The 21,517-nt window shown below is 42.3% G+C and overlaps 6 protein-coding genes across 6 annotated transcripts; 2 read left to right on the top strand and 4 right to left on the bottom strand.

Annotated features, from left to right (window-relative positions):
- Nucleotides 1–44: 44 nt before the first annotated feature.
- On the bottom strand, nt 45–1,771 carry IL334_002597 (uncharacterized protein; the record flags this gene model as incomplete). The annotated part of the gene is made up of 7 exons (XM_062934341.1): nt 45–597; nt 660–841; nt 892–998; nt 1,059–1,315; nt 1,382–1,473; nt 1,534–1,632; nt 1,688–1,771. The coding sequence occupies 7 exons, from the start codon at nt 1,769–1,771 to the stop codon at nt 45–47; spliced, it is 1,374 nt and encodes a 457-aa protein (XP_062790392.1).
- A 3,341-nt stretch (nt 1,772–5,112) lies between these two features.
- Nucleotides 5,113–6,304, top strand: IL334_002596 (uncharacterized protein; the record flags this gene model as incomplete). The annotated part of the gene is made up of 5 exons (XM_062934340.1): nt 5,113–5,286; nt 5,346–5,510; nt 5,583–6,000; nt 6,058–6,121; nt 6,187–6,304. 5 exons carry the CDS (start codon nt 5,113–5,115, stop codon nt 6,302–6,304), a joined length of 939 nt encoding a protein of 312 aa, XP_062790391.1.
- Nucleotides 6,305–7,249: 945 nt separating this feature from the next.
- On the bottom strand, nt 7,250–8,589 carry IL334_002595 (uncharacterized protein; the record flags this gene model as incomplete). The annotated part of the gene is made up of 4 exons (XM_062934339.1): nt 7,250–7,539; nt 7,652–7,752; nt 7,837–8,208; nt 8,285–8,589. 4 exons carry the CDS (start codon nt 8,587–8,589, stop codon nt 7,250–7,252), a joined length of 1,068 nt encoding a protein of 355 aa, XP_062790390.1.
- Nucleotides 8,590–9,339: 750 nt separating this feature from the next.
- Nucleotides 9,340–13,737, bottom strand: IL334_002594 (uncharacterized protein; the record flags this gene model as incomplete). The annotated part of the gene is made up of 15 exons (XM_062934338.1): nt 9,340–9,449; nt 9,510–9,639; nt 9,721–10,320; nt 10,388–10,550; nt 10,607–10,716; nt 10,775–11,049; nt 11,112–11,444; nt 11,499–11,895; nt 11,949–12,163; nt 12,223–12,547; nt 12,612–12,720; nt 12,798–12,990; nt 13,074–13,243; nt 13,359–13,500; nt 13,704–13,737. 15 exons carry the CDS (start codon nt 13,735–13,737, stop codon nt 9,340–9,342), a joined length of 3,306 nt encoding a protein of 1,101 aa, XP_062790389.1.
- Nucleotides 13,738–15,475: 1,738 nt separating this feature from the next.
- Nucleotides 15,476–17,245, bottom strand: IL334_002593 (uncharacterized protein; the record flags this gene model as incomplete). The annotated part of the gene is made up of 5 exons (XM_062934337.1): nt 15,476–15,744; nt 15,826–16,536; nt 16,612–16,647; nt 16,704–16,851; nt 16,910–17,245. The coding sequence occupies 5 exons, from the start codon at nt 17,243–17,245 to the stop codon at nt 15,476–15,478; spliced, it is 1,500 nt and encodes a 499-aa protein (XP_062790388.1).
- A 391-nt stretch (nt 17,246–17,636) lies between these two features.
- On the top strand, nt 17,637–20,905 carry IL334_002592 (uncharacterized protein; the record flags this gene model as incomplete). Its single annotated transcript, XM_062934336.1, has 21 exons — nt 17,637–17,651; nt 17,721–17,774; nt 17,842–17,854; nt 17,914–18,070; nt 18,200–18,434; nt 18,559–18,772; nt 18,829–18,850; nt 18,911–18,996; nt 19,053–19,072; nt 19,133–19,168; nt 19,232–19,402; nt 19,459–19,485; nt 19,551–19,585; nt 19,640–19,666; nt 19,720–19,750; nt 19,812–19,894; nt 19,976–20,170; nt 20,225–20,251; nt 20,318–20,365; nt 20,448–20,702; nt 20,806–20,905. The coding sequence occupies 21 exons, from the start codon at nt 17,637–17,639 to the stop codon at nt 20,903–20,905; spliced, it is 1,851 nt and encodes a 616-aa protein (XP_062790387.1).
- Nucleotides 20,906–21,517: the final 612 nt, after the last annotated feature.

Below are 21,517 nucleotides of genomic sequence, written 5' to 3'. Positions count from 1 at the left end.
CCAAATACGATAGATGCGACGGGAAAAACGAGACTCGCTATACATTAGATGTCACTGTCTGTTTGCGATATGTCAGGCGATGTGCTCCCGTTGTTTTGGTCCGATACGTGCCCTGGCGATGTTTTCGTCTCTGACCCTGACGCCTGGGAAACGACTGCCGTAGGCGAAGCTCCTGGTCGTTGCTCATCCTTGTCTTCTCCAGAGCTGACTCCCTGCTCGTCACTGTCGTCGTTCTCCTCTTCCGCCCCGCTGTCCTCCTCGTTTGCGTGGACATCATCATGCTCGACATCCTCGTCCTTGGTCACTATACTTCCTGCATCTCTCTCTTCAATGATGCTCAGCTCTCTTCTGGCTCTTCCATAGCCATTACGGGAATCTTGATCATCTTTGGGATCCAAAAACCCATTCAACTGGCCATGAACAGGGTCAGTAGAAGCTTCCGCTCTCGAAGGAGTCGTCACTGATGTTGTTAAGGCAGCTGGGATTCCTGATTTTATTGGAGAAGCAGATCGTCTAGGTGTTGAAATGGCAGGAGATGATGCCGTACGTGTGAGATTGGGAGTTGGCGATTGAGGTGTGCTGTCCAATAAACCCAGACTACCATTTCTTTTCGAATTAGCCTTGCAATGACTATATATGGTCGAAGAATCAGTGCTTACGGAGCGAGTACGCTGAATATCTGACCTTCTTCCTTTGGTGGCCCATAAGAGTCGAAAGGATCTGGTATAGACATAACAAGAGGTTCCAATATCGGATCACTAGCTTTCCCAGCGAGTTTCTCATAAAAATCAAGTTGACTTCGGACCACAAAAGCTACTTTGTGAAGTACTGTGTCCCAAATCTGTCAAACACTTCAGTTAAGCAGTCGCGTGATGAAGAGAGTCAGCTCACCTCATCTTCTCCCTCCAACACCTCTTCGTGATACCCAGCTTTTATAGCATCTAATTCGTCTACCTGTCTTTGTAGCTCAGCTAGTGCTTGCCTAAAATGCTGCAGATCTACATGTTCATTTCGATATCAGCTAATTCTGATTCCACATTTTCGAATACATAGCTTACCTCTTTTCTTCTTTCGTCCATGTTTCAGATTTTCTGCTTCCGTCTTCCTAATCTTGTTACTTTGCTCGTGTAACGATTTCTCATAAGCAGCCAAGCGATCCGCAGTTATCAGCTTGTAGTGATCCAGCGCTTCTAATAGTGGTATTTCAAATTGACGGTATACTGTATCTGCCAATATCTGCTCATGATTGGACACAAGATATTGAAGGCCTGATGTACCGGCCAAAGCGGAATTTGAGGCTCGACAACCTTTCACTCTGCAGTGTTGTCTTAGTTTGGACCTCAATTACGAGGGAAGATGCTGAAAGTAAAGTATCACATACCTCGAGCATGCTTCCATTGCTGATGCAAAGGCTGCGGTGGCTGATGACATTGCTAGTAGAGCATTGCGATATGCCTTAGCAGCTGCCATAAGCTATGTACCAAAAACAATCAGCTATGCCTGTAGCTCGCCATAACACAACAGCTGGCGTACCTCTTCCAAGCATATGATAGATTGTCGCAGATCTTTCCTGGTGATTAACGCATGATTCTCGGGCAAGTTCACCTTTGATCCGGTGGTTGTGGTCGAGTACTGGGTGATTTCATCAGCACATCAGTGTAGGCCGAGGAACGTGCTTGCAACTCACAGTAGGTGATGGTGGCCGTACACCCCATGAGGATGAGCTCTGACTCTTCATTGACTCATATCGCGGTCTAACTTCTGCGGTCATGATCGTTGTTACGTTGACTCGGAAAACCCTTTCTGAATGGTACAATGAGAAAGGAGTGAGAGGTGGTTTGATATAACTCTGAGAATTGAGATATTGAATTTGTTGTTGACAAGGACGATACGCGGTCCAAGCCGAATTGAGCTCGGTCCCACCTCATTTGCCACGCGTCTGCTCGTACCTGATTGTTTATTAGGGAAGTGATAATGATGTTTGCTATTTATATTGCCACGTCATGGTCTTGTTACCGAAACCGCACCGTTCGCTTGGGATCGTATTTGGGGTATAAATTTTGGAATAACTCTCTTCTTTCTCTTCTTTTCCTCTTTTTCGAACAATTTAAATGTGGTAAGTATACCCCTACCTTTTACTCCTGTGGTCATCTTCATAGCTTCAAGCCCGAGGACGTTCAGCTGATCATCTCTGCTTCACAGGACATAAAAGTTCGATTCCCTTCTTACTCACGATAGAGGGTCTCGCGTTCCCGTCCCCTATACCAATCCCGAGGTAGATCTAACATAGACTATCTTGTGTCCTTCTCGGTGATAACCAAACCGACACGCCGTTCTTATTTCTTCTGATTCAAATCGATATGAGGCGCCTGACTCTGTAAAAGGAGTATCTGTGGCGCGATGAGGTCGAGTTGGATTAGCGGGGAGAACGCCTGGAGGACCAACATATATTTTAGTATTGTATATTATCTGTTATACTGTGAGTATGCTCGAAATGTATCATGTTAGAACACCGATGTCTACTCCATGAGAAGCTGGTTTGCAATTTTGGTACAATCCCCCACTTCCACTGACTTCCACACCCGAGCAACCCATCTGGACTTATACCCCTGACAAACAGAAATCCAGTCTCACCGTTTTCTTCTGGATAAGAGCGCTGCGATCTATTGAGTTGGCACTTGACATCATCACTCAGAGACTACTGAGCAGTCGATCGTGTGTCATTGAAGATTTCTGGTGGTATGTCTAGGTCAGTGAAAGGGGGGTCCGTGATCCGCTTTGAAGGCTCCATCAACCAAGGAAGGGGAAAGCGTGACGTTGCACTGGAAGCCATCATAGCGTTAGCTGCCTGTACAGGTCCGATTATAGAATTCACAGTTTCTTACTTACTGCTTCATACCCAACGGTCACTAAGTTCTTGAGCAAATGCGAATATCACTATAGTAATCGTCACAACATTCGCCATGCAGGTTGTCACCGTATTCAAACATGAACTACATTTCGGCATACGTGCCGTCTGTCCAAAGTCATCGAGACCTTAAAGACGGTTCGTGGCGAAGAGAAGATCACGGTTAAAATTCAATACAGGAACAAGAATTGACAGCAAAGCGCAACGCCCGATGGCAACGTGTAAGCAGGATTCTACAAACCCAATCTGCTCGCTACTGGTATCGAGTAACGAAAAATGGATTGTCATGCCTTCCGTGCAAACAACTTTGGTAGATGTGTGTCAAAGCAGACACAACTACTTCAAACGATGCTCTGGTTGAACTATGATCTTCCGACCATCGCTACCTCCATGTATGTTCCACATGTGCCTGACAGGCATATCAAGTACCGTCAGAACTGTTGGATCGCACCTCTTCATGTCGGTATTTGTGTATTATTCCCAGTGCTTTAAGCGTAACCAGACAAATGTTTGTTATGACTCGGGAGGGTGAGAACACATGTGCTAATTAGAAAGGAACGATGCCTATATATTTCAGTCGGTTGACCGTCTGTCGATCCTGATCAGGTGGACGTTGGCGCTCACTATTGAGTCATCTACTTTCCCTGATCCTTAAACGGGTCGACTCGTGGAGTCTCTGGCCCGATGGACACCGAGTATCTTGGGGAATCAGCTTATCTGCCTACGACAAATCCTTGTCTCGGCGTTAAGTAAATTGCCCTTCGTCCTTCGTCCTCTTTTACATACTTGTCTAAGTCATTATCAATCGACTCTGAAGTCAGAAAGGTCCTCAGTCAGACGTACTTGCAGTCACTATGCCTCCCAAGCTACTTCTTATAGGTTTTCCTGCTATTCCTGCTTCGGTTTTACGCGGTCAACCACTCGGGATATTTAGGATGTGTAGGTCAAAGCGATGGTTTGGACAGCTTCGATGCAGTTGACAGTGGAGGAGCTCCAAGTCTTGATGGGTGTATTATGAGTTGCGTTTGGTTCTGCTCATGTCGTCCAAATTTCAAATCAGAATCATTCTTTGAGACTTATCGCGCAGCAGACGTGTCTAACAGTCAAATGTTTTTTGTTTGCTCTCATGATCTATTGGTGGCTGCATGTGCGGATTCTATGACAGCTCGTACAGCAAGGCTACTGGTGTCGAGTAAGTCAGGCTACACCTCTCGCAAAAGGTATATGACTGATCAGATGTCAAATGGACAGATGCTCGACATTAGCAGGAACAGTACTAGGCGGTGCTACCTGCTCTCGAGGTATCTGGGTAGTCTCAGCATGCCAAGAAGGGCGGTCGTTGGACGATGGTATCTGTCAAGAGATATGAGAATAGATTATGGTAGACATGAAGATGGGAAAGGGAAACGGACTTTGCCATAATCAATAATATAATGCAAAATATCGGAGCTTTAGTCAATTAGAGATGGTTGAGTCGAGCTTCGTCCTTGTTGGAAAACCTGCCTCTTTCACCGTTGCCGTTATCGTGTAGAACTTTGATAGCACACTTTATTGCTTTCCATATAACTCAACCCGCATTGCGATCCGAGAGTACCCTCTGATCGATACACGTGTCCTCTACTTGTAAATCCTAAAAAGCCGGAGAACTGGATGTATTATCTTTGCACCCCTCAGTAATCATCAAAGCTTGTTCACTGAATTGAATACCCTGTTACGTGTTCTTTATATTTACGTGATTTGCCTTCCCGCAATTCGGCTCCGGGTTTCCCTCAAAAGGGCCCAACTCATCCATTGATATCTGCATGGCAATCGTGGCTGTTGACATGTGTCCATTTCCTTAACAGCTAGATGGATGAAGTCTATTTCTATTTAAATGTTTTGGCAACGAATAACATAAAGCCCCTCGAATCATCATGTGCGATTCCACGTTAGATCTCCTTTTGCAAAGACCGGACGAATGCTTGAAAGGGTTTGCATATGGTATCGATGGTCCTTGTCTCGTTCCCTGATATTTCTCTCTGCAAATCAGTAAACAAAGAGGAAAAAATATCGCTCTTTCAAGGTTGTCACAGGTATAAGAGGCAAATATTTAAAATAAAAAGACGATGGTCTTCCCCATCCAAACGAAATATCGCTTCGTACATTCTCTTTTTATCTTAGATCCATTGACATCGGCATAACAATACTGCCATTTCTCTTCAACGATGCCTCGACTTGCTACTATACCGCTTTCAATCATCGCACTCGCGTCTCTCGTCTCGAGTGTGAACGGGTATGCTTTTGTCGGATGTGTTGATGCTTCTTCACTATCTCAATTCTCATTTGGCGAGGTCGCTACGGATGGTTCTGATGTAGGAACTACGCAAGATAGCTGTCTTGTAAGCTATATTCACAGGATTTGTGATGTAGCATAAGCTGATATTAACGCTGCGTATAGGCTTACTGTCAAGCTCAGTCATACACAACGGGAGCTTATCGAAACCCCGATGATCCCCAAGATCCTGGATACTGCTATTGTACAAGCACAGACCCACCTGTATCAGTGTACGATCTGGAAAGAGGAGCTGATTCTGCCGGAAATTGCGTCACTGGAAATACACAAGTGAGTACTTTGAGTCGAGGTTCAATGGGAACATGATGGGGTTTCGACTTAATTTCTTTTTTGGTTTAATAGCTGTTTGACGTACAAACTGATTTCGCTTTTACTGGATGTTATTCTTATCGTCCTGCGAGTTCAGTCTTCATAGACTACAATCTTGGAATAGAAGGCTGTATCAATGCCTGTTCAAGCTACGTTTTTGCTCTCCCTCAGATTTATTCAGCTGGATCTGGCAGGGGACAGGCGTGTTACTGTGCTTCCGACTCTGCCACCACCGATATGACTTGCGACGTCAATACATATTATGCCTACGATCACAACGTGCCTATCGTTCCAAGCAATCAAATCAATCGACGTGCTTTCAATATGAAGAAACTAGCCGCTCGAAGGTTATCGAGAGAGCAACCATACTGTCCACAAGACACCACAGCGTGTCGTGTACCTACTTCCAATGGAGACTCATACGAATGTCTTGATATCAACTCTGAGCTCGGTGAGTCTATGAGCTGCTAAAATTCTCAAAATCCGAGTGCTAACTATACATTTACAGAATCATGCGGAGGATGCATGAGCGGTATTTACGGTTCAAGCAATACTACTGCCTCGGGTACTGAGTAAGTGATCATTTGGTTCTGGCATTTTCGGGGAGCAGAGAGACTGACTATCTCCTTTATGTTAGCTGTTCTACTCTCTCGGGTGCAGCCTTTGGCGCAGCGACATGTTTCAAAGGCTCGTGTCAAATTTGGGCTTGTGAAGAAGGCTTCGTGCTGGAGGCGAATCAATGCGTAAAAGCATGAAGTGGGATTCGCAGTCTCGTGGACAATTTCTTGGACTAAGCCGTACCATATAATTTATCATTTCTGGGCGTATATGCACTAACCATAATTATACCATTATCTCAAACGAGCGCATGAGCGTATGAATTGAATTGCGCAGATTCAATGTTCCTTGTGCGATTCGTTGTAATTTCGCGTCGGTCTTACTTTCAGATTCCGTAAAACGAGCTTCTAGAGCATCAACCTGTATTCTGCTATCTTCATATTATCTAGTCGATTCATACCTGGCTTTCAATTCATCTTAAAGTCTGTCAATGGACTCTTGTAAGAAGTTCTTTGCAGATGCATTGAGGTCATATAGTGAACGACAGAAGTACCCATTACTGGCAGGGGTAGACCAAAGATGATGGGCTAGATGAGCTGAGCTTGGATCAAGAAGTAGGAATTTCCCATCTGTTGTCCGGTGAATATTTGATATGAATGCTTGGGTATGCTTTATTGAACTTGTAGGTGATAGTGTGTAGACTTCAAGCATAAGGATTTTGTCATTATTGAGTGGATCTTCAGCATCCTTAGCGACAAAAAGTGCAAGGGTTGTGAAACATCATGGTGCAATCCATCGTGGTTGGGTGAAATGAACGGAGAATTTATTTTGGAGATAGAAAGGGACAGCGATATTTGTTTGGGATATAAGTCTTTTTCTTTCTTCTGATTCTCATCCTCGTTACAGTCACGATTACTTGGGAAAAGCAACGATGTGAATAATAGGATACATGATACTATTGATACAGTACATTGCATATTCTATACAGCTTAGACATGTAGGTCCCCCCCTTTATCCCATATTTCCCAAATGTTGACAGAGGTATCCAGACTCCTCAAATATTCAACGTTTCTTTTGAACGAATTCCTCTCGAAAATGAACTTGTATCCCCCATAAGACAATCCATCTGCGCGTGTCTCGCATTATTGATCTTCGCTGTCCGTTTCCTCATTCTCTTCACCATTTATCCTCCTCTTTCTTCCTATTATATAAAGCATCTTACCCCAAGGCCAAGTATGATTTCTTGTTCCATATTCCCATTTCCATTCCCCATCATCACCTTTATCCTCTCCCTCAAGCTGTAAACTCAATGCAGCCAAGTTCGCTAAACGTAAGACATGAGGTACGGGTCGTGTGCGATATACTGAGATCCAACCGTCTATCACTAGCACTAAAGGGATAAGAGGGATTATATAGGTGAAAAAGAGTGTTACTATAATTGAGGGACAAATCAGCTTGGCTGGGTTGACTGACTGAAATGAAAATAAGAATTCCATATGTGTGTGACTTGACTGAATGGTGAAAAGGCGAGACTGAGTACTTACTCAGCGAAGGTCGAGTGAAAGGTGTTAGGATGCATGATAAGGGCCCTAACATAGCTATCATGATCAGACTTCCTATATCGCATTGTTGCAATTCGAATATACTGTGAGGATATATTCATCGTTATCTCCACATTCGATGGGTGATCAAACGGTATTGAGCCCCGTAGGGTAAATGTCAGACTCACCATATTCCCTCTGATCCTCTCATTGCATCAACCAGAACACCTCTAGCCAATTCTTCGTTGAAATGATGAAAACTCAGAAAAAATGTTCTGAGATGTTTTTTACCTCCAACCAGACCTATTGGGGCATTCGTGGCATCTACAGAATCAGGAATATATGATATCGATTTCGATCTTGGTTGCGAATCTGAATCTGAAAGATAATAATTGGATGTTGGAGAGTATTCCCTTCTTGATGATGGTGTTGATGTCGGAGTTGAGGTTGACAGTGATTTTGGCGGAAGACCATATTTCTTTTCCCATATTGATATAGGTGGATGTATATCTGTTAATAAGAATGATATCGGTGATAGAGATTGAGATATTCGATTTGAGCTAAAAACAACCATGAAGATGAATGAGATCAGCTTGATGTCCACTTGGTTTGTTGTCAAAATTTACGGAGACTCACTTCATTCGTCGCTCAATCTTCTCTATAGGTCCACCAGCACCCGAACAAAAATCTATTATCCTTAAAGGGGATGTATTATCGCCTCCATCACCGTCCTCTTCTTCTTCTTCTTCGTATTCTATATCCTTGATGACATCTTCCAGTACATCAGAAGCCAGTATATATGGAGGCTGAGATTGAAATGGTATTATTCTATTCAACCACAGAAAAGTCAACATGTTTTGTACACCAATCCTAATTGATGATGGACAATTCGGATGATCTGCAAATTCCATCAACCACGGTCTGTTATATGGTAATTTCATTGTCATTCGGTGTGATGTCGACTGGACGGTATGGCCCGGGTCAGATTTTGAGAATGAATGTGGGTATGACAGGATTGCAATAGCTAGTGAATTGTGGGTCGCTGACAGATTGCGAGTAGAGACGATCGCAGAATGCGATGACTGACTTGATCAGGTATCAACCATTCCAATGAAAAATAGAACATTATTATTAACCTCATAAAACATGACGCACAGACATGTGTCAATATACACACGTTTATTTCCCTAACTGGTAATTTATACTTGGGGTTATGTTGTATGCCGGTTTATCCGGTCTCATTCGCATCTTCTGGTAGAGATATCATCTCATACCATCGCCATGAATGCCATTCACAGTCATCGTCACAGTCGTATGCACTGCATTTTTACATTTTATATATAATATTGTTCTCAAGATGGGGAAAAGTGAGAAAAGAAGAAAAGGAAGTTCTGTCGAAAAAACACTACATGGTTTGGTAAAATGGACATATCACACAACAAATCATTTCTCTTTCCCCCTTTTATATATTTGTGTATATATCTGTATATATAGTTATATATATACCTGTTAAACTATTCGTACCTTGGGTCCCGCACCTCTAGGTGTCTTCTACAAGCTTGAACCTGCCTCAACTTTTTACTTTGAACTTTGTAACGATATAATGATAAATCATATCGATCTTCTGACAACTCTTGGCTAAACCTCGCTATTAATCGGTTCACCTGATTTACCTCTCACGATAATCTATTCTATCGCATCACAATCCCTTTCTCAGCGTTAACTTTGTTTGGTCTCTTATCCATATGATCTAATCCTAACGCGTCATCTGCGACCCATTTGTGATCGTAAAGCACGTCATCTGATTATAGATACTACAAGTCAGCTCGAGCCCCATTCATCTATTTGATTCATCACTTACTGTCCTCGACAACAGAAGGTTGTTTAAACACCGTTGAAGTGACTAGAGAGAATTTATATTTGACGAAGTCTTTATCTGAGACGCCAATACGTTGTTGTAACCTAGTCTTGGTTTCTGAGAAAGGTTCGTTCTATTTGGAAAGCAACGATCAACATCACGCCCAGCTTCAGAAACCACAAGTCAAGCGAAATTAGTATAAGCAACAACTCACCTCTTTTAGAACAAATTTACATGGAACACCATGTATCCTACTTGGATCTCTTGCATAATGGAACAAGTTCACTACCTTTGTACCTTCGTTTCCATTCGTTGCAGAAGCGATGGCATCTAATTCTTCAATTGGGATTTCCTCGGCGTATAATTCCGCTGGTTCAGTTAAATTTCCGATCATCTCTGATCCAGTGTATTCACGTTGTGATCTACCTGATTGAGAGATATCGAATATTCGGATTTTACCACTTCCTCCAGCAGAGATCTTGACGGATCTTATCAGTTGTTCGGCGACATCTGCAAATGTTGATGTCTTGGGTAATAAGAATGGTAATGTAGCTTCCTCTTTGTTATTACGTCCTGTCCACACTACTTTCAATGATTTCTTAGTTTCCAGCTCGATTATACTGATATCTAATAGTTCATAATATATGATGACGTTAGGATGTTGACTGTAGTAATTCGTTTGAGTGATATCTGCTACACTTTGGTTTAGTGATCGTTTGATGATAGCCTTAGGAGTTCCGGATTGAGGATTCGAAGAGGTGAATCGAAGTTTGAGTGGATCGTGTTTCAAGTAATCCCCTACTCGATGAGCCATCTAAATGCAATCAAAAACATTCAGCATAGCTCCCTACATTGACTCTCGAACACTTGATTCAACCTACAATATCATACGTCATTTTCTTACTAAGCATGAGATCAAAGTCTGGTGCTTTGCCAGTAGTATCCTCATAACGTGACTTGAATTGTACTAAAACTCGGTTTTGAAGGAAGTCGTAGAATTGAGGAACAGTGGAATATAACGATTGGGCCTCAAGATCCGCAACCCTAAATACCGATGTCAGCTAAATGTATTCCGAAGTTGTTAGTTCCGGGCAGCTCACTCTTTGTCGGTCATGTCGACCTGATAACATATGATGTCACCATCTTGAATTTCGTTTTGTTGATATGTCTGCTTCGTTTTCATTCCTTCGATCATACCAGCTTTAATTTCCTATAAAGCACAATACATGGTCAGTCTGGAAGCTGACTATGATACAGAAAGCGCTCACCTCATAGAGTTTGATAGGGGTACTACTTGGCCAACCCATCTTCTCTTGAATGACACCTTGTAAATCGCTGACTTTGTTGATTTTGTTAACAAAGACTTTACCCTGACCAAGTAAAGTTTGTCTTGAACAGTCGAACCATTTCAAAAAGATCATGATGGGTGCATTGTTTGGATCAGCATGGATGGCATTGAATTTGGCATGATCAGGGTTGTAATCGAGATATAGTCGAAGATCAGATGCTCTCGCTGCCATACTATTTCGAATGTGGTCCATCGCTTTTGACGTCAAAAATCAGTATATAGCCTTTGCATACTTTCATTTTGTCGGAAGGACTTACTTTGTGAATTCTCTGAGTCATGAATTGGTACATCCGGTCTGACAGTCTTATTTTGCCTATTTACCAACACCCATAACCTGAAATCCCTTTCTGAGATTTTGAAATAATGTGCAATTCTTTGCTTGAATGTGTAGAAAGTTTCGGTTTTCAAGACTCTGAAAGTTGGGAGTTCTGTAGCGGGAAGGTTTTTATCATCGAAAGAAGCCAGGTCGAAGCCTTGATGTCTTGAGAATATCTCATCGGTGATAACTTTAGCAGTAAGGTAAAGATGTTGTTCGTCTTTCTCTCTTCGTTTAGCTTCCAATTGTTCTCGCTCAGCATCCAATCGTGCCTCTGCAAGTATGGCGTCAGCGGTTTATTGCAATTATCGCAACTGCGTCAACTCACTAAGATGAGAAGGTGTATCTTGCTCCGTGAAAGGTGCCAAAACAGTATCTAGCTCAGTCTCTCGTACATATACCAACATATAGGCGTTTGTGAACTTCTTGAGAGTTCTAGCTTGTGTACGTTGATGAGGAGGAATAAGACCGTTGAGCATATCACCACCATAATTGTCTTCCAAAACTTCTTTATCCGTCACAGGGGTAACACGATCATCGTCAAATTTGAACCATCGACCATCCTTTTCGGGTTTGATGAGGGCGAAATAATGACCTCCGTGCAAGTCACCTGAGTGGACTAGGACACCATGAAGTTTGTAGACATATGACTGAGATCGATCAGCACCTTCTTCTAGGAATTCGGCAAGATCTATTTCAAAGGGGAACTCGTGTCGGTCATTTATCTAATGAGGATTGGTTAGCGCAAATTGTGCAAATCATGGTGCTTATCACTTACCTTGACTAAGGCATCCTTTTCTACGTCGTACTCAAATCTTCTCAATTGCATATGTAATACAGGAGGAAGAGCTTTGAAAATGACACCTTTCTTTGCTGCCTGTAGACCGTGACCTTCTGCCATGTACTTATTATCTCCATCTAGAGTCTCTACTGAGATGTATTCTCGGAAAGAATCACGAAGGTTTTTGATACCCTTGATTGTCAATTGAATATCTGCAGAGAAGGCATAAGTCAACCTCCCTAGACATGATTTCCTAGAATACTTAGCTTACCGTAAAACTCCTCAGTAACGGAACTCTCATAATCCACATCGATACATTTGATATAATTCTTCATTGACCCTTTGAATAATTTGGGGATAGCACCTTCTGCTGGAGTACCTTTCATCTTGATTTCCAATTTATCTTGTAAGATTCGACTGAATTCTTGCACATCATGTTGCATGAATGAATCGAGTGATTTCCATCCGAACGATTTGGTAAGTTCTGTCGTGCCGACTGGTTGATTCGATGTTTGCAGATGATAGAAAACTCTTTGAAGGGCTAATGCGAGGGATTCTGAAGGTACGTCACCTTCAGTTGGTATTTGATAAACAGCCTACATCAAAGGGTTCGAAGTTAGTCGAATGCGAGGTCAAGGAAATAAGTGTCATGAGACTTACTCTTCGGAAAAAATTGGTACAGAAAAGTGATTGTAACAAAGAGTTCATATAACAAGTAGCACCTTGATTCTTCAATCCCACATGTCCGGTCTCTTTCTTTGAATCGTAACTATCATTTTTTCGCTTATCAGCCGAATTTTAAAGACCTGGCCGAAAAGGTTACTGATAAATGACAACACTACTTACTTGACAAAGTTATGCCACAATACACCTGTAGGATCTTTCAATACTCTCACAAACGCTGTGATTTCTACTTCGTCATTCTCAATCGTTGGCCGTGATTTGCCATTTGCTGTATCGGCTGTGTATAATTTTCTCAAATCGACAAAACGGGTGAAACCCCAATCACACTCTTCAGCAACGAATCGATGATGCGCATCTAAAGGTTGAGATCCAAGTTATGTTAGCGATTCCTCTCTTTGGAACTACACGTGACAATGTATGTGGAAAAGCTGAACGTACGACTTGATGTTTGGATAGTCGAATCCCAAGGATTTGAAATTGCTAAACAGAATTGAGCACAAGCATGCCAGCCTTCCGGTGCCGTTTTAGGATTCGCATAATCCAGATATACAGAAACCATATCATTTGGTTGTCCATTTGCGTTTCCTTGTGGGAACAGTAAGATGCGCCTAAACAAACGATGCAGACGAAATAGGATTTAGCAATGTTTCAATGTTTATCAATGTCACTATCGATGAGATCTTTGCCAATACGATTATTCACGCTTAACATAATGATACTCACCATTTATGTCCACCACAACTGAATTCAGGACCAACTATTCTCTTTGCTTGTTGACTCCAATGTTCAATACGCCATGTTTGAGCTTGAAAATCCTCGATCTCAAGTCCAAGATCAGGCATCGCTTTTGCTGCGTAAGCCTCGACTAAGTCGCACCAAACAACAGTGTCAGTTACCGTCATGACATGAGTATATGAGAGCCGCAACATCGTTATGGCCCCCAATGCATATGAAGGATATATAGTTGAGTGACGAAAGTGACCTTTTTGAGTATGACAAACGTTGTTCCGCTGTCTTCTGCTTTGTCGAGCCGCAAAAGCTTATAAAGATGAATGGAATTTCACTCACAATCATGCACATTCGGTAAATCTTCTACCTCCATTGGTGCTGGACCATTCTCATCAATAATGATATCCGTCACATCGTTTGCCTGTTGTTGTTGCTGTTGCTGCTGCTATTTTTGGAGAAGATGCGCAAAACGTATCATTGTCAGCTAAGACGTTCCAGCACGCAATCTCCGTGATACTCGTTATAGCATATAGCAAATAACATTCATGTCTCTTTGATAACAGGTGTATCGAACCCTTCCGCGAGTACAGTAAAGATTGATGATACTAACCATGATGACACAGCTTTATGGGCGGCAAGGATTAAGCGGATGTTCAGGATGTAAGGGGGGATGGTGGGAAGTCCCTATTTATGCTAGTCTGGCTCTGTGTCGTATGCAGTTTGATTCACGTTGAACGGCAGGCACAAGCAAATGGGGACGAAGATGACTTGAGCAAAGGGGTATTCAATGATAAGATTGTGGTGGGTCTTTGAGGATGTTAACGATACGAATATGTAGATGACGGTTCAGGTTACTTTACTACGTGACTGCATCTATACTCGAGTGAGTATATACAGTAACTACTATCCACTCGAATGTGGCAGTCGTCGTCAGCGGTGTGTATATGTAACATTGAAATGAGCGGAATTAGCCGGAGATAGGATAAATGTGGCACTTGCATGTCATCAGAAACACACCAAATTCGACTGTCATCAAATTTCACGTACATATAAATATAGAAACAACCAGCCAGGAGTACATCTGATCTTTCTCTTTTTCCTCTCTTCTCATCAACCCACACTTCATAGCTCAAATATCGACATGCAACATCATATCCTCCCACTAGTACCATTCATTCCTGTTTCCATCATCCTTTGATCATGCTCACCCACCTACCTTCTACCCGCGGTTCTTAGATCCATGACCAGGAGGAATATCCCCCCATACTCTTTGACTTCTTTCCGCTTTGAAACCCAATTTCGATTGGGGGACATTGTCTGTGTGGAAGAATGATCTGAGATAGGGTTTAATGGTTTCTTCGCCTGCTCTACAAGGCAGTGTTATTGGTCGATGTATGAGTCAACCCGTGGAATAATCACACATACCTCGATCTTATTCGTCTCTTTTTCTCTTTCTTTCTGAAACAGGAGCAGAGGTGTGATAAGACCGGTTCTGATCGTTTTGATCGTGAATTGGATGAGGTTGCTTTTTTGGGTATTCTTTGAAATCATCATCATGGGAGAGCTAAACATTCTCGACTTTGTTTAAACCGTACCTAGAAAAGCAGAAATTTCGATGTGAATCAAAATTTTCGATCTTTTTTTCTTAAACATGTGAGTCTACGTTTCATCCTTCGCATTTCAACCTTATGTCAACCTTTTCGAACCATCCATCCACATACCTCCCCTTTCAGTTTTCCCTAACCCTATTCCTTTTATGATGAAAAAAACTTTCCTAATCGTATTCACACTGTGCTACTCTTCGGAGAATGCGCGTAAACATTTTACAACGGTATCTGATCTATCTACGCCCGAAACCTTCTTTTTTGACTTGATTCTGTTAGTATCTAAAAAGAATTGATCGCTGACTGGTCTAAAACGAAAACAGGTCCGGTTTAATAGAGTGATATATCTAATATACGTGTTTCTTTGTTTGCATGTATGCATTGAAATAGAATATACATGTTCGAGTACTACACAATGAGTGATAAAAATCGTCAAATTAATATACACATTTCTAAATGATTCTAAGGCGCCTAGCCTTCCATTCTTGTTCATCCCCGACGAGATTACTATTGAGTGCAGATTTTTAGAGAAGATTCGATACCTTGCTTGAAACCATGTTCCCACTCCCAAGCAGCTTTACCCAGTTTCCTACCTGTATGACTCTCGTATTCGATCCTCCTTTTGCCTATCCATTGGTCAACGAAACCTATTTGACTTGTTCCAGATTGATGCGAGAGGAATAACAAAGAGTCATCCCATCCTTGTGAGAATCCAGGTGCATAAACTTCTGGATCTGGTGATCCTCCATTTGAAGCCCAATATGATTTATGTGAGTCTACATGGCGAACAAAGGTCGTCAACGGATGTTCTCTGGATGGACGATGCGATTGAAGCAAGTGTCTTTTGCTGTACTCACTATGACCTCGTTGTAATTCATGTTCTTTTACATTATCTGGAGGCGGACCTTTGAATTGCTTACCTCCAACCCAATTCGGTAAGATTTCAGCTCTTGAAGCATCTTTAGCTGACCAACCTGCATCCCAACCTTCACCTTTCTTATATGTCCAATACCAATATCCTGCAGAATGACTTTCGAACAGATCCAATTGTGCATGTGTAAATTCTCTTCTTTGAGCATCTTTTTGTTGATCGTTACCTTGTAGACTTGAGTTGTCTAATGACGATGACCATTCACCAATAACAATATTACCTTTTGCATTCTCACTTTGACCTTTAAAGGTGTTTTGGAATGAACTTTTGATTTCGTTGGCGTGTGTAGAACCAGATTTGGATTTATCATCATTCGTGAAACATCTGTATAAATGATGATCTAGCACCACAAAGTCGTTTCTGCTACCGACGAATTGAGCGTAATGGTTGGTATCCCATGCATCAGAGATGTAAATCGGGAAATCTGATGAAACGATCGAACGTATTTCATCTATGGTGGATTTATACCATGACTGTAATTTCGGGTTATTTGCTGGTTCATTCAATAATTCTAATCCAACGATATGTGGAACATTAGATAGTTCAGATGCTAGAAATCGAAGTGATAACGATGTGGAAGCTAAATTAGAATGTTTATCCCAAAGTCCAACTTTTCCAATTGATAATCCGGCGTGTGCTATGACACGAGAAATTTGATGTTCATCAGTTGATCTGTCGGTCTCTTACGTACGGTACAAACCATCCGACTTACCATCTGGATTTTGAGCACCCGCAACACCATGTAAATCTATATTCACCCTGATCAGCTGATGGTTCGTAACCAAAGACAAGAGGAAAGCTGACCTATCAGTACACCTAAACCAAAAGATCCAGCAAGTTCAACAGCTCTTTTAATCCTGCCCCAAGCACCCTCGTAGATATGATGAAATGGTTCATAGTCTGTTCCCTTCAACACCTCCGGTAACGGTCCGCAAAGATGAAAATATGCTATCTGCAAGTAGCGTTAGCTGGCACCAGATGACCAATTTTAGCTTGAGAATTGTACATACGGGTATTCGGACAGAATTAAAACCTTTCCCTTTGATCCACTTGAAATCATCTTCGGTTATCCAAGTATCCCAATGTTCTTCCAAAGTCCTCTTGGGATCTTTACCACCTGCAACATCGAAATCACTTTGTCCGGGTTGTTTCGCATTCCTAAATACATTGGGACATATCCATCTCTCTAATGCGAACCAAGATCCTAGATTAATACCTCGCTGTTGACGATATCGGAATACAGCGTTGGGTCCTAGTTGTATGTCGTGTGAGGATGAGGACGGTTTAAAATCGTATGAAGGTGTCGTGGAATGGAATTGATCCTTGAATTTATCTAACATTCCCATGGCTGCAGCAGATTTTCTTGTGGCAGTTGATCAGGTGCGGTATGGATGAGTTCCTCCTTTCCTCTTGATCACACCAGTGTGTACGAGTATGCAAAGTGATCAGATGAAAATGGATTTTGAGACTGGAGTGCCGTGGTGAATCAGGAATGCTATGCTTGTTTCAAACTCAACTACACTTTGCATAGACACAGATGATTAACTTGACGTCAGCAGTGCCTGAAACATGTCGACACGTGGGGGGGAACGAGATCCCCAACGTCATCGGTGATAGATGATAGATGAAAGCGTGGAAAAAGGGGGGAGAATGAGAAATGATATAACATCAACTCTCTTCCTTTATATCCTCAATCAATATCACTTGACAAGCAGCACTTAGAAGCGGAAAGCAAAGATGGGCGACGCTCTTGTATGTTACACCCGTCTCACATTTTTCCTTCTTGATCGGGCTGTATTGTATAGCTGATTCAAAATGCAGGCTGTAGAAGACCAAAGGTCTATCTTGAGTGCAAGGTCTGTAGCACCAGAGCCTGTGAGTACATATACCCGTGTTCATCTGAATGTTCAGTACCAATGGACTGACCAACTTGACGCTATAGGATACGATCACAAGTCAGTCATGCATGTCCCTCCCCACAGTATATATAAGCTGACAACACTTACACTTTAAGAACTTGTAAAACGATGTCGTGCATTGATCTTGCGACTTCTACCGGTCGAAGTTGAAGTATCTGATATTTCAGATGCTACAAGTAGTATCATAACTCCCGAGGTTATAGAAGCATTTGGTCAATGCGGCGGTGATTTCGGTGAATGTATCCCATTTTGGTATGTCCATCTGTCATGTACTCTTCCTGTTTTCTCCCCCACCCTATTTTGTTCCTGATGATCCAAGCGCAATCACCTACTCGAATTGGTATGTGATTCTTGTATTGATATGGTTATGTGGGTGAATAGTCTTCTTCGAGCGAAAGCAACCTTCATGAAAGAAGCATATGCCAACCCAGCGGATTATGATGAAAATCTATGTCGAGCAACTGCTGCGGAATGTTTAGCAAGAAGAATCGTACACAATTTACCCGTTGATAGATTGGAGTCCGTCATGAGTACCAGATATAGATATAGGGAAAGTGATGGAGATGAATCTGCTCCTACCAGTGCTCTGGAGACTGCCATTGATCAACATTGTACCGTGAGTCCTCATTCTCTCCGCCATGAAATCCGGAGGATTGTGGTACTGTGGAATTGACTCCCTACCGAAGCATACATTAACAGGAGGTCCAAGCTGACACCTCGTGGACATTTCTTCCTCACAGATCTTCTTGTCATCTTCTGAAGCTCAGCACGTTGTCAACTCGCTTTGGGTTGGAGATTGGGTACAAAAGAACAACGAAAACATGGATATCGATTATGTCCCTTACGAACGATCTGAAACCAACAGTTTTTGGGATCATTTGAACCCTGAAAGACTGTCTGTACCACGATACCAAAGTTACTTTAGAATCATAGTTTGGCTTATATTCTTGTTTAGTATGTTTGAGATCATCTTAAAGAAAGTAATGTTATGCTGATTTGTACTGGCTCAGTTTACTCCCAAAGTGTTCAAAGGTAAGTCTCAGCACTTCGACAGGTTTCTTGCAGACTGGTCATTGATAAAGATACACATAGTCCCCTCGATGTTGTGGACCCTGCTAGAAATTGGGACTGGGCAGAAGTAGTTTTATATACCATGGCCGTTGCGTTCCTCCTAGAAGGTGAGGTCCTGCTCATTAGTGCTTGTAGCTTAGACTAACTCTCCGCGTTCTCGCAGAAATTGTCAAGATGGTCAAGGTGAGCTACTAATTCTTGCTTTTGATGAACAATTTAAACTAATAGACCAAATCTCGACAGATAGTCAGAATCGCTCCTAGACCAATGTTAGCATTTGTAAGCTCCTCACTTCCCTTCACATCCAACTGGAGAGTGCTACTTACAGTCTTCCAAAAACAGGGATTCTGGACCATTGTTAATTTTTTGACGGACGGTCTACTTCTATCTGCTTTCGCACTAAGAATAGCAGGGTTAAGTCTCGATCCAAGTAAGGATGATCAGGCATCTACATTACATTTCAGAAGTTTCCAACTTCTAGCTTGCGTTGCCCCTTTGATCTGGATGAAATTGGTATGTTCAGCTATGTTGTACTTGAATACGAATGGTAAATTAATAAAGCATAACAGTTGACTGTGTTTGATGGTTACAAAACTGTAAGTCTTCCTCCCTCCGTTCTCATTTGACTGAGTAAATCGGTGATAACGGATATGCAAATTAGGTGGGATCATTGCAAGTCGTCGTGACTCGGATGCTGTAAGTATACCTGGACTGTCCCTTCTCAAGGGTATTATACTGATTCGAACGTAGCCGAGAATCAACAATCTTCTTCATCTTGTAAGTCAAATATCACCACACTCAATTGTCAGGTGCTGACAATGATGATGCAGACTCGCCATTATGGCTATTGGGTTTGTTCAGGTGAGCTAGCTAAAGTCCTCTTTGGGGTATATAAATAGAGCTGAAAGGCGCCGCAAATTAGTCATTGTACGCCTTGGATGCCGCGGACGGCGAAACCGGTGGAACAGGACTAGTCATCAATAATCTTATCCAAGCGTTATTGGGGTGAGTATCGCTGTCGTGTCGTGCCAATGCGACGTATCTGCTGAGATCTTGCACTGACTGACGGCATTCAATCCATTATAGCTCTCCTGATTTCGAATCACCATCCGAAAGATTCGGTTATCCTTTTGGTTTAATCATATTTTACGCATGGAATTTCATTTCCACCATCATTCTTGTCAATGTCCTTATCGCTTTATTCGGGTCAGCTTATCAAGATGTGACTGACAATGAGACGGACGAGTATCTGATGTTCTTCGCACACAAGACTATTGACTTGTGAGCGGTGATCTTTTCAGTGGGATTCACGGAAGCTGACATGACATGATACAGGATCCGAGCTCCTGACTCTTATGTTTAGTGAGTTGCAGTCAAGCTTTCTGGCCAGATTAGTCAAGACGAGAAAGCTGAACATCATCAATGCAGTCCCGCCCCTTTCAACCTCATCGAAGCTGTATTCATTGCCCCACTAGAGTGAGTTTCAGATGCAGCGTCGCATCTATTTCTTGGAACACCATACTGGCTGCAAACCGTCATACTGATTGTTTACTCACAGATGGGTCCTACCCAAAGAGTGGTATATCACTTTAAATCGATATGTCATGTCAACCATTTTCTTCTTACCTTTAACCATAATCGCATTGTTTGAATCTCAAATCTCTCATACAAGGAATGAAAGAGTCAGAGCTTACTTTTCTGGTCCACCACCTGACGAAGAAGGTGATCCCAAAATCGAAGATCCCAGTGTCGATGAGACTGAAGGTGTCATCAGTAAAGTCAAATTCGAAGATCTGATCAAAGTTTTCCCAGAGTGAGTTGGTTTCTAAGCTTTTCATCACTTCACATGAAACAGAGTTACTTTCAGTTTTTCATGATGACGATTTCGAATGCTGATGTGGTTTTGGTAATGATAGTACCGCCCTGACCGAAGGTGCATTGGTACAAAGAGAAATCAAGGCATTGAAGAAACAATTGGAAAACTTGGAAAAGCTTGTAGAAGGAAAGAAGAAGTGATTTCGAGGCGCTACACTTAAGCCCGGAGGGATGAACTTGGGAGAGGGTATAGAGAAGGAGAAAACGGACGCTCCTGCTTGAAAGGTTGATCGCAGAAGATCTGAAAGCAATGAGTATTTCATTCCTGAGGCGGTTAATGATACATGACGGTTCTAAACACGATGTATCCTTTCTGGATATTGTTTTTTACTGTCTCAGTCTTCTCCAACTTTTTGCCATGACGATGGTAAACTAGGCAGACTTCGACGAAGTCGTTCTCGCAAAATAGGTGCACAGCTCACAAAGTCAACTTGGTACTCGCAGCCGGTTCACGACGATTATGACAGTGATTTGACCAAAGACACAAAATCGTCGATCAGTCCTCTTGATCATCCGACGGACTCGTCCCATAGCTGATGTTCACAAAGGGAGGGCAGCGCACAGAAATGGCAGTTGGAACTGAGAACGCATGAGGATTTCTGTATTCTGCGCGCGCACGACCGACTGAATTTTCGCGTCGCTAAGCAAAAAGACTTTTAGTCACCTCCGACATTTTCATGCAACAGCATCGCCATCACATTCATCTCTCATCTTCATCGTCAAAGAGTCGATGCAGAGGAAGATCACTGCTTG

This window comes from Kwoniella shivajii, chromosome 3, assembly GCF_035658355.1.
Source record: "Kwoniella shivajii chromosome 3, complete sequence".
NCBI classification, from domain to species: domain Eukaryota; kingdom Fungi; phylum Basidiomycota; class Tremellomycetes; order Tremellales; family Cryptococcaceae; genus Kwoniella; species Kwoniella shivajii.
The sequence above is the reverse complement of the archived record's forward strand: the minus strand, read 5'-3'. Positions and strand labels throughout refer to the sequence as shown.